Source organism: Oncorhynchus clarkii, chromosome 3 (assembly GCF_045791955.1).
Source record: "Oncorhynchus clarkii lewisi isolate Uvic-CL-2024 chromosome 3, UVic_Ocla_1.0, whole genome shotgun sequence".
Classification (NCBI taxonomy): domain Eukaryota; kingdom Metazoa; phylum Chordata; class Actinopteri; order Salmoniformes; family Salmonidae; genus Oncorhynchus; species Oncorhynchus clarkii.
In genome coordinates, this window is record NC_092149.1 from 69,238,108 (window position 1) to 69,250,455 (window position 12,348).

Below are 12,348 nucleotides of genomic sequence, written 5' to 3' on the forward strand. Positions count from 1 at the left end.
CTCTAGGAGACGGAACACATCTCCTTCCTGAGCAGTATGAGCAGTATTGCGTGGTCCCATGGTGTTTATACTTGCGTACTATTGTTTGTACAGATGAAGTTGGTACCATCAGGCATTTGGAAATTGCTCCCAAGGATGAACCAGACTTGGGTCTTGGCTGATTTCTTTTGATTTTCCCATGATGTCAAGCAAAGAGGCACTGAGTTTGAAGGTAGGCCTTGAAATACATCCACAGGTACACTTCCAATTGACTCAAATGATGTCAATTAGCCTATCAGAAGCTTCTAAAGCCATTCTGGAATTTTCCAATCTGTTTAAAGGCACAGTCAACTTAGTGTATGTAAACTTCTGACCCACTGGAATTGCGATACAATGAATTATAAGTGAAATAATCTGTCTGTAAACAATTGTTGGAAAAATTACTTGTGTCGTGCCCAACGTAGATGTCCTAACCGACTTGCCAGATCTATAGTTTGTTAACAAGAAATTTGTGGAGTGGTTGAAAATGATTTTTAATGACTCCAACCTAAGTGTATGTAAACTTCCGACTTCAACTGTATGTACAGCATGTTAAAAGTAAAGCTACTATATACACAGCATGATACGCTGTACTATTTGAAAGCTATATTATATGAAAGCTGTAATATATGAAACCTGTACTATATGGAACCTGTACTATTTCAAAAGCAATACTATATGAAAGCTGTACTATATGAAAGTTATACTATATGAAAGCATTACTATATGAAAGCAATACACCAGTGATGTACTGGGCTGTCCGCACCACCCTCTGTAGCGCCATGTGATCGAGTGCGGTGCTATTGCCATACCAGGCTGTGATGCAGCCAGTCAATATGCTCTCAATGGTACAGCTGTAGAACTTTTTGAGGATTCGAGGGTCCATGCTAATCCATTTCAACCTCGAGGTGGACCATTTTAAGTCTTTAGTGATTTGAACACCAAGGAACTTGAAGCTCTCAACCTGCCCCACTGCAGCCCCGTCTATATGGATGGGGGTGTGCTCGCCCCCCAGATTCCTGTAGTCCACAATTAGCTCATTGGTCTTACTGATGTTCAGGGTGAGGTTGATGCTCTGGCACCACACTGCCAGGTCACTGACCTCCTCCCTGTAGGCTGACTCATTGTCGCCGCTGATCAGACCTACCACTGTTGTGTTGTCAGCAAACTTGAGGACGGTGTTGGTCGTACGTGGCCACGCAGTCATGGGTGAACAGGGAGTACAGGAGGGGACTAAGCACACACCTCTGTGGGGCCCCCGTGTTGAGGGTCAGCGTGGCGGAGGTGATGTTGCCTAACCTCACCACCTGGGGTCGATCCGTCAGGAAGTCCAAGATCCAGTTGCACAGGCAGGTTTTCAGAACCAGTCCTAAACTTGGTGACGAGCTTGGAGGGGACAATGGTGTTGAACGCTGAGCTGTAATCAATGAACAGCATTTTCACATAGGTATTTGTCTTATCTAGGTGGGTGAGGGCAGTGTGGAGAGCAATTAAGATTGCGTCATCTATGGATCTGTTGGGGCGGTATGCAAATTGGAGTGGGTCTAGGGTGTCTGGGATGGTGGAGTTGATGTGTGCCTTAACAAGCCTAAAAAAGCACTTCATGATTAGCAAACTGAGTGCTACAGGTCGGTAGTCATTGTGGCATGAAGCCTTAGAGTTCTTGGGGACAGGATGGATGGTGGTCATCTTAAAACATGAGGGGATTACAGACAGGGACTGTCAGGTGTGAGAACACGCCCTGGAATACCGTCGGCTCCGCAGCCTTGTGGATGTTGACCTGATTAAAGTCCTTTCTCACGTCAGCCTCGGGAGGTGAGATCACCCAATCGTCTGTGTTGGTGACGGCCCTCACACCCGGCACAATGTTGTTGTTGTCAAAGCGTGTATAAAATGTATTGAGTTGGTCTGATAGAGAGGCATCATTGGGCAGATCATGTCTGGGTTTTCCTTTGTAATCCATAATGGACTGTGGCCCTTGCCACATGCAGCGGGCGTCGGAGCCTGTGTAATATGATTTCACTTTAATCATATATTGTCCTTTTGCTCATTTGATGACTCTGAAGAGGTCAAAGCGGAACTTCTTGCACTTATTTATTTCCTCGGCCGTAGCCTCAGGGTTAAGGCTCAGCTCTGTGTGCGGTAGCCCTGTCCTTTAGTTTAGCACCAACGTCAGTGTCAATCCAGGCCTTTGATTGGGGAAGCAGCGAACCCTCACTGTGGGGACAAATGAAGCCGGTGACAGAGGTGGTTAGCTGTTCAATGTTATCCTGGAGTCTCGAAACATATTCCTTAATCAGTGCTAGCAAAGCAGTCTTGTAGCATAATCTCTGATTCTGGTTACCATTTCTCAATGGAGTGAATCACAGGTACTTCCAGATTTATTTTCTGCTTGTAAACAGGAAGCAGGTGTCACGCCGTGACCTGAGATATCTCTGTTTTCTTTATATTTTGGTTAAGTCTGGGTGTGACTAGGGTGGATACGCTAGTTTTTGTATTGTCTAGGGGTTTTGCATTGTCTAGGGTTTTTGTATGTCTAGGGGTTTTGTAGGTCTAGGTATTTGTATGTTTATGGTGGCCTGATATGGTTCCCAATCAGAGGCAGCTGTTTATCGTTGTCTCTGATTGGGGATCATATTTAGGTAGCCATTTCCCCTTTGGTGTTTGTGGGTTCTTATTCTATGTTTAGTTGCCTGTCTGCACTATTCGTATTAGCTTCACGTTTCGTTCGTTTTGTTGTTTTGTTAGTTTGTTCAGTGTTCTTTCATTATTAAAAGAAGAATGTACGCATACCACGCTGCACCTTGGTCACCTTCATATGACAAACGTGACAGCAGGAGTATGGAGTCATGATCTGATTTGCCGAATGGCGGATAAGTGAGGGCTTTGTATGCTTCTGCGTAGAATAACAGTCGTCTAGGACTTTATTGCCCCTAGTGGCATTGGAAACATGTTGATGGAAGTTGTGCATCAAGTGTCTTAGTGATGCAAAATAAAAATTGCCGGCAACCAGAAAAGCAGCCTCTGGATGAAGGTTTTCTTGCTTGTTTATAGCCTTGTACAGTTGGCTAAATGACAGCTTGTTATTTTTCTTGTCCTGAGGTAGAATGTATACAACAGTCACGATAACAGCTGAAAACTCCCTTGGGAGGTAGAAGAGTCGGCATTTGACCATCAGGTATTCCAAGACGGGTGAATAGTGGGTCGACACTTCCACCGTGCTGGAGTTAGCACACCAGTTGTTGTTGATGTAGAGGAAAACCCCTCCCCCCACCACCGAATTCCCCGACTTCCCTGTCCTGTCCGCCCGGTGAATGAAGAATCCATCAAGTTGAATAGTCATGGGGGGTACCTTGTCTGAGAGCTATGTTTCATTAAAGCAAAGAATATTGCAGTTTCGAGAGTCCCGTTGGTAGCAAATCTGCGATCGGAGGTCATCCATCATATTATGACGTAAACTGTATATTTATTGGCCAGTAGAACAGAGGGAAGAGGTGGGCGGTTTCACCTTTGCCTTAATCTCACCAGGATCCCCCCCCCCCCTGGCCTCTGTAATGCCGGTGTTTCCTCTTGGGTAGCCCAAAAAATGGGACGGAATTACAGAGAGAGCCCAAGGCAGTCGAAGTTGAAGCCGAAATTGGGGTAACTGCCGATCTGATGTACAACAGTTATTTTTGGTTGTAAGACATAATAGCGGATACATTTTATGAAAATAAAAAAAATAACAAAATAATCACAAAATAGCAAAATTGGGTCGAAACTTGCAAATTGTCGGCCATCCAGTACCTCGCCATCTTTCGAAAATGTATAAGTGAAACCCTGGTCAAAACAAGTCAAACAGCTGCTAGTGAAGTTGAGTGTTTCCATGTGAGGTAATAACAGAAAAATAAAAAAGGTGTTTATTCCTGACCTTTATAATAACATAGAAATGTCATGTTTATAAATACATATTGTATGCATGACTGATATCAGAGAGAGAAACACAGGATTACAATGTTACTGGAGCACAGAGCGAGAGAGGAGAGAGAGAGAGAGAGAGAGAGAGAGAGAGAGAGAGAGAGAGAGAGGAGAGAGAGAGAGAGCGAGAGAGAGAGAGAGAGAGAAAGAGAGAGAGAGAGAGAGAGAGAGAGAGAGAGAGAGAGAGAGAGAGAGAGGAGGGAGAGAGGAGAGAGAGGAGAGAGGAAAGACAGAGAGAGAGAGAGAGAGAGAGAGGAGCGAGAGAGGAGAGAGAGAGAGAGAGAGAGAGAGAGAGAGAGAGGAGAGAGAGGAGAGAGAGAGAGAGAGAGAGAGAGAGAGAGGAGAGGAGAGGAGAGGAGATGCCGAAAAGAGAGAGAGAGAGAGAGAGAGAGAGGAGCGAGAGAGAGAGAGAGAGAGAGAGGAGAGGAGAGGAGAGGAGAGGAGAGGAGAGGAGATGCCGAAAGAGAGAGAGAGAGGAGAGGAGAGGAGAGGAGAGGAGAGGAGAGGAGAGGAGAGGAGAGGAGATGCCGAAAGAGAGAGAGAGAGAGAGATATACATTATGCATTATGGGCACAACTTCCTACGTTAATTCCACTTCTTTATTTATTTTTTCTTCAGTGGTAGGGTGATACATCAATACAAGGCAAAGCAATGAGCTTTGAGGAAGCTCTATTTAAATGCAAATAAAAACACTAAATAGTGCAAATTTCTTTAACTTTTTAACAGGAATTTGTTTGTTAGTTCCAACAACAAAAAAAAAGCACTTTCTCTTGCTGCTTTGCCCTTGCTTTTGAGTCCAGGAGAAGGCTTAATCTGGGTCCTGGAAATCAGCCCTACATACTGGTTGAGTTATTTAGCTGCAGTTTTAACCAGCAGAACTCCATGTCCTCCTCCTCTCCCAACAGTGTCTGTGTGTCTGGCAGGCCGGTGGAGAATGGAGTGCCAGTAGCACTAGCATCCTCAGCAGAACCCCTGGGGACAGGACTAATTGCACTGTCTGCCTCCGTCTCTCTCTCTCACACACACTTGAAATCCATACCTTCCTGACCACTGGCAATGTGTGTGTGTGTGTGTGTGTGTGTGTGTGTGTGTGTGTGTGTGTGTGTGTGTGTGTGTGTGTGTGTGTGTGTGTGTGTGTGTGTGTGTGTGTGTGTGTGTGTGTGTGTGTGTGTGTGTGTGTGTGTGTGTGTGCATGTGTGTAGAAGCTCTACTTCTCACCCAATGTAAATCTATACTTAAACACTGGCCATATTCATCAAACACTGTCTGTTTCCAACTCAACCCTATAATGATCTGAATACCTTCTCATTGTGACCACAAACAGACTGCTCTGAGCCCGGTCTGGCTGGTAGCTGTTGAAAGCTATGCCTTCCAACAACATGATTCTCCTATCCTGGATAATAACAAAGCAGTTAAAGACTTCATTCATAAACTTTGGGATTTTTTCATTCGCCTCTTCTGTACAGTTATGCGTAATTAAAATATTTGAATGTGTGTTTATGTATGTATGTGCACCTGTGTGTGTATCTGTGTTTGTGTCTATGCAGTCATTTGTGTGTGTGTGTGTTGTCCTATAACAGTCTCTGTCTCAGTGTAGTGTAGTATATTCCCAGTAGACGGTGGGGCCTGTAGGACCCTGCTTAGAGCAGCAGTGTTCCCAGGGGGTTTTCACTGGGGTATTAATAGAACATTACAGGGCCTGCTTATGAATCTGTGTTCTAGCTTTATAATACAAGAATGGGAACGCTGTTCCCTGGGTGCCTGTCTGCTGGTTTCTGTCCTGTCTTTAAAACCAGGTGCGTGGAGTGACATTAGTCGTTCAATCTAGGATGCGCTTGCCATACCGATCCCTAACCTTGACAATTTAACAGGTAACCCTAACCTTAACCATTTACTTTGGATGTAAAGCTAATTAAATCAAATTTGATCAAATCACATTGCATTTGTCACATGCTTGGTAAACAACAGGTGTAAACTAACAGTGAAGTGCTTACCTACAGGCCGGGCCCTTCCCAACAATGCAGAGAGAAAAATATAGAATTAATAGAAAAATAATAACACGAGTAATAAATACACAATGAGTCATGATAACGTGGCTATATGCACGGGGTACCAGGACCGAGTCCATGTTCAGGGGTATGAGGTAATTGTGGTCGATATGTACAGTACATATAGGTAGGGAGGAAGTGACTAGGCAACAGGATAGATAATAACAGAAGCATATGTGATGAGTCAAAACAGTGAGTGCAAAAAGGGTAAATGTAGATATTCCGGGTAGCTATTGGTTAACTATTTAACTAACTATTTATCAGTCGTATGGCTTGGGGGTAGAAGCTGTTCAGGGTCCTGTTGGTTCCAGATTTGGAACCCCGGTACCGCTTGCCGTGTGGTAGCAGAGAGAACAGTCTATTACTTGGGTGGCTGGAGTCTTTGGAAATGTATAGGGCCTTCCTCTGAAGGCTGTAGAATAAGATGAAAATAACATTTGAGAGATGAAGAGATGTAGGGAAAGTGATTGGGTAGAAAGAGAATAGATTGACATTTGGTGGTATTCTATTCAGATGATAGGAAGTGGTGTGAAATGAAACACTTTCTACAGCACAGACAAACTGACAGGCGTGGTGGGGAAAACGCCTCGCTCACATTCCTCCTCCTTCGAGATGAATCAGACCACTATGTAACATCTTAATGTCAGAACTATAGCCAAGCAAATCAGAGCTAGAAGCTAATTAGATCAGATATTAGCACCATGAGGCTTTTAATGAGAATTTACCACAGAGTAGCAGATGAAGTGCTACAGTGAGGGGAGGTTACAGTCTTGACCAGAATGGAAAGATTGTCTGCAGAATGCCACGGCTTCATAACACAGTGCTGACCCTAAATGACAGTTACAAGACAGGCATGACAGAGACAGGTCAAAGAGACATGTAGCAACCTTTCGTTAGAGGGCCATTCACAGATGCCTCGAGGATGGACTGTCATAGTGTTGGAACAGGAAGCATGTATGAGTGTCAAACTGAGGAGAAGCCATCTCAACACACCTGAGAGACCATCTACCCATTCGCTAACAGGCCACACATCACACCTAGCGCCTAACCACAGATCTAGGATCAGTTTACTATATAACCTACCTATAAATTAACCATTAGGAGGTAAATATATCTGACCCTGTATAGCTAGTTCTTTCTACCTTCTCCCACCTAGAGTCTTTGGAGAGCCAGCTGCAGGTGGCGCCACTGAGACAGGCTTTTGATGCATGCACTGATAACACAACTTTATCAGGGATAGGGCTTAGTTAGTTGGGGATGGGAAATAAGTCTAGGAATTGCCAGGGACCTCATTATACAATATTATCACCATACTTAGGTGCAGATACAATATGTATTGGGATTCTCACAATTCTATATGTATTACGATTCGATAGTGCGATGTCATTGAAATTTGATGTTCCAAACATTTTGTTCACTGTATGTCTGCTGCAGAGAGACAGGAGAGAGCGTGATAAAATGAGTTTTGATCAGTCATAAGAAACATACTGTAAGTGCTGAAAGCAAAATTGTTTGGTATATTTGTCTTGGTTTAAGGATGGAAGGGTGTCTGGGCCCAGCAGCAAAGCAGGACCCAGTGAACCAAGGGATCTCCTGCCTCATTTAAAAGGATCAACCCTTTAGTTTGGGGACACTTAAAACAATGTTACAACAATGGACTGACATTTTTCTCAGATTCTCTGAATCTCTGCAGCGTATTTCATTTAGCCAATCCTCCCTTTGTTTTTACCAACCAGGCTAGGAAAAAAACAATGCAGCTCCAACAAAACTCCCACAGAAATAAGAATAACAGTGAGTACTGTAGAGGTTGCTGAAAGGTGGCAGTGTTTGTGTAGTAGGGCTTAGTTAATAACTCTTTGCGTCCCTGCAGAACACTGGTGTTGGTGTGAGGGATTGTCTGACATGCTGCATTCAGCGTCTCCCAGCCAGGGAGGATGAGACTGATTGGTTTTCATTGTTCTCCTCTCAGCTGACATCAGGCCCAATTGTGCCTGTGAAATCCCCAACCTACAACGCTCACCTTCACCCGGTTCAAAGCAATATACAACATTTGACACATGGGTTTTAAAAGCAAAGAGCTGTTTGTCTGGCAGAGATAAAACATAATTCTAGAGTTGTTTTCTGATGAATTGTGACATGTGGTAAGGCCTCTAAATCCAACAACAACAGGTGAGAAATACACATCATCTGGATGCCACACATAGGTTCACACTCACTCACACACACACACACACACACACACACACACACACACACACACACACACACACACACACACACACACACACACACACACACACACACACACACACACAGTGAGAGAAACAGTTTCAGAACCACGGACAGAAGCTGGAAGCAGCCTAAAACAAAATCTCAGAGGCACCTCTGAAGTCAATGTGAAAGACACCATAGGGCTGATTGGAAAGCTGACACGCTACTCATCAACTCAATCATCATTCAATCTTTGAAGGCAGCACAAAGACACACTGGGCTGTTATGTAGCATCTGCCTGGGAGAAGAGTGAGTAGTATCAGAAGAGGGAGTAGTATCACTTTTATTGAACTGAGAGAACAATCAAATATAACCTAGGGGCCACATCCCTCTGTGTCCCTGTAGAATCAATTGAACTATTTTAAACCTGAGTGATAGCGCGTACGCACACACACACACACACACACACACACACACACACACACACACACACACACAGACACACACACACACCTGAGCTTCTTTAACCAAATTTGGTGGCAGAGAGACAAAGACGACACAATAGAGAAAGAAAACAGATGAAACTCTAAAGGAAACATAAGAGTGATTTTATTATCTGGTGTGATTCTTATGTGGTTTGCAGTCATGCATCAGGTCAACGTAGCAGAATGGAACAGTGATGGGATCCAAAAGCTACGGGCTCAATTCACCTGAGAGCATCAATCTGCCCGTATCAAGGAATCTGTCTGTATAGTTTGAAGGTATAGTATGGCCTTAAATAAATACAATTAAAAACGTTTAACCTCAGTCTTTACATAATTCAATCCAGCCACTGCGTTAAAAAAAATGGGATGTTTTGTGTTTTTGATTGGATACTGTAAGTATTTTGTCCATTTGTAAACCTTATGTAAAACGTAATGGACGGTTGTAGTCATTGAAGGATGTAGATAGGTAACCTTAGCCTAATTGATTTGCCACCCCCGGGTTGTCAACTTCTCACTCTCCAGCGTTCGTAGCGCGGGAAAGGGCTCCGTGCGTTATTTACCGGTAGGTTGTTGTCCTTCCAGTAGGCCTATTTTTTTCCCACACATGATAAACTGTTTAATAGCCATAAGTTCACATTATTCAAAATCAAACTGCGTGCTATTTTCAAGAAATTAAAAACGCAGACTGCCAGTCATTTGGAAAGCAAACGTGCTGGTTGGAATATGAATGTCGTAGCCTAGAGCTCCTGACTATTGTTATTGGCGGTGCCTACTGTAACATGTTACATGACCTATCTGTAGGTTCCGGCCTATATATTGGTCAATGCAATCATTGGTTAACTGTAGCCTATTATGGCTACATTTAGGCGTGGGAGGAAACATGTGCCACAAGTGTGAATTAAAGCACATATCAGCAGCCTTTACCCGAAAAAAAATACATATAACTAATAACTAATTTAGGCTAATATTAAACTCTTCTCCAAAGTCATGCGCAGATAAAATCTCTCACCTTGATTGCCGTGGCTGGTAGGAGTGAAGAAAATCCTAAAAAATAGGAAAACGAAGCAGAGTTTTTCTCCTAAAGTCATTTCTGTACCATCCACAGGCTGCCCAGCACCGCGCCGAGCAGGAGACTATCCAGAAGAAGAAACCTGGTCACACAGCGCCTTTAGATCCCAAGTGGAGCCGTGGGTGTCTCTCCTCTCCCCGGACCCTCCTCACATCCAGTCTCCGCTGGAGAGAGCTGACAGACAAATGTAGGCTACTGGAGGAGATCCATCGCATGATCCGGCGGAGAGCTTAGGAAGGTTAGTGAAGTTCACACCGCGGCAAAAACAAACATCAAGACGACATTTACCCTCATCGAACGCATTTCTAGAGCGATGCTCAAAGACAAAATTCGTTGCGCTCCGTATCGGACCTTCCTGTATTTCACTGTTTTGACAAGAAATCTAATCAAACATTCCTCCTCGGGTGCGCTATTTCATTTCCTCCTGGTTTCAGCTATGCGTATTCGTGATTCCTTCACTCGGGAAATGGAAGACGCCAGGATGCGACTCGTGACATACAGTTCCAAACTCCAAGTGGCGCGGTATCAGTTGTTTGGTTGTAAAGTCTGTAGCCGTGTTTTCGAATGGTTAATGCGAGCGTCAACTCTAAGCCAACCAGAAACAATATCAGTCAAAACCACTCAGCTCAAAGGCATTCAGACACATTGTCTGCTCTAGCCAATGACCATCCCTGTCACCGAGGACTTGGAATTAAGCCCACGTTACAACAACAGAATGTACTATGCAAAGCTCCACCAATACAATTGATCGATAAAGGTCAAGGCATTTGTAGGTCCAGGACGACAGCTATCAAGGAAGTGGCGTGACAGCACAATGCTAGCTTATCCAATCGCCACACAAATTATTTGGCTGTCCGGCACAGTGCAGTTTTGTACCTTGTCAGCTTGGGATTTGAACTTGGAACCTTTCAGTTACTAGTCCAACACTCTTACCACTAGGCTACCCTGCAGGATGTGATGGTGCTAGAGTCCCATCCTTTAAGAGTCTGTAGAGAGCTGCTGTGCTCTGCCGCACATACGTGCATATATGCGTTTGTGTGGGGGTATGTGTATGTGTGATCCAGAACACTTTCTGCCAAGCCAGACTGATCTGTAGATAGTACAGGAACAAGCCCAGATCAGCACAACTGACAGCAGGAATGAGGCTTTATACCACAGTTAAACACTAACAAGTTTCAGAGGTTACACAATGACCAAGGTCTTTATAATGAGCAGAAAGATGTATGCCTGGAATCCTACAATGAAACAATGTGTACTGTATGAAACAGAAAATAAACTTATATGAATTATAAATCTACCCAGCTTGCAAGCCAAATCAGGGTCAGATGAGAAGTACTCTAATGTACGTTACAGATGTAGGATCTTAATTTGAGCCAGTTTGCTACAGCAAGAAAATAATTCTGCAGCAACAGTAAATGTGAATTATTATGTGGATTACAATTAATGGACATTTTTGTAGGGGTTGAAACATTTTTCGTAAGGGAAAATCAAGTTTCAAAGTGGAATAACAAACTTCAGAAGCTTTTTTAAAATTCAAATAAACTACCAGTTTTAACATTCAATGCAATGCAGGAAAGTTATCCTGCAACATGGTGATCAAATTAAGATCCTACATCTGTATATTACTGTAAAGTCTTGTAATTAGGTGTAACAGACAGTAGAGTATGCTACAGTCCCTCAAGGCTAAAGCCACATTGAACAATTTCAGACTTTTACACAAACAGGAAACAAATCAGTGAAAAATAAACCATGATTACACCACTTTAAAGTTGCAATTTTCAGTCTAAAGTGTATTGCAATTTGTTGGCTAAGTCAATTTTAGCCGTTGATTTAAATGGCATTGCTTTATGTTGCTGTTTATTACAGACTACAGGACCTCCAGGTGGAAGCAGAGAAAGAGCACTACAGACCACAGCTGTGTGTGCGTGTGTGTGTTTTCACATTGCCGTGCAGGTTGTGTGTTTTTCCACGTGTCCACACCTGTGAGAGACACGTTTATGAAAGGTAACTAAATCTATAATGCTGACAAGTTTACAGTCAATGTGTTTTTAAAGCCAACTCTTTAAACACTGCCAGCATTCCCATCTAACTAAACATAATGTACTGCATTCACTTTCTATATTTTTCAGAAACTTTATAACATTTTAATTTTGAAAGGTGTTACCGTATTATTGGCTAGAGTAAAACTGAAAGGTGACAATTAAACACCTTTTTTTGTCATGGTCACACACGCACGCACACACACACACACGCACGCACACACACCCGCACGCACACACACACACGCACGCACGCACGCACGCACGCACGCAGGCACACACACCCGCACGCACGCACACCCGCACGCACGCATGCATGCACACACACACACACACCTCTCCTACAGTTCAAATCCAAGTATGCACACACACTTAAAACACACACATACACACATAAACTCTTCTCTCCTTAAGTTCACCTCCAAGTATACACACACCCTTCCCCTCCGTGGGCCCACCTCCCAGTGTTACCTAATGGTCCATGTTTCTAATCTTCCCTGTAGCGATACAGAGAAGAATGA

The 12,348-nt window shown here is 43.6% G+C and overlaps 1 protein-coding gene across 1 annotated transcript in view; it reads right to left on the minus strand.

Annotated features, from left to right (window-relative positions):
* Positions 1-10,328, minus strand: part of LOC139402657 (ephrin type-A receptor 6-like) — a 244,584-nt gene extending 234,256 nt beyond the window's left edge. The window contains exon 1 of the mRNA XM_071146549.1: positions 9,729-10,328. Within this exon, the coding sequence (XP_071002650.1) occupies positions 9,729-9,807 (79 nt within the window). The 5' untranslated portion in view covers positions 9,808-10,328. The remainder of the gene's footprint in view (positions 1-9,728) is intronic.
* Between the last annotated feature and the right edge of the window lie 2,020 nt (positions 10,329-12,348).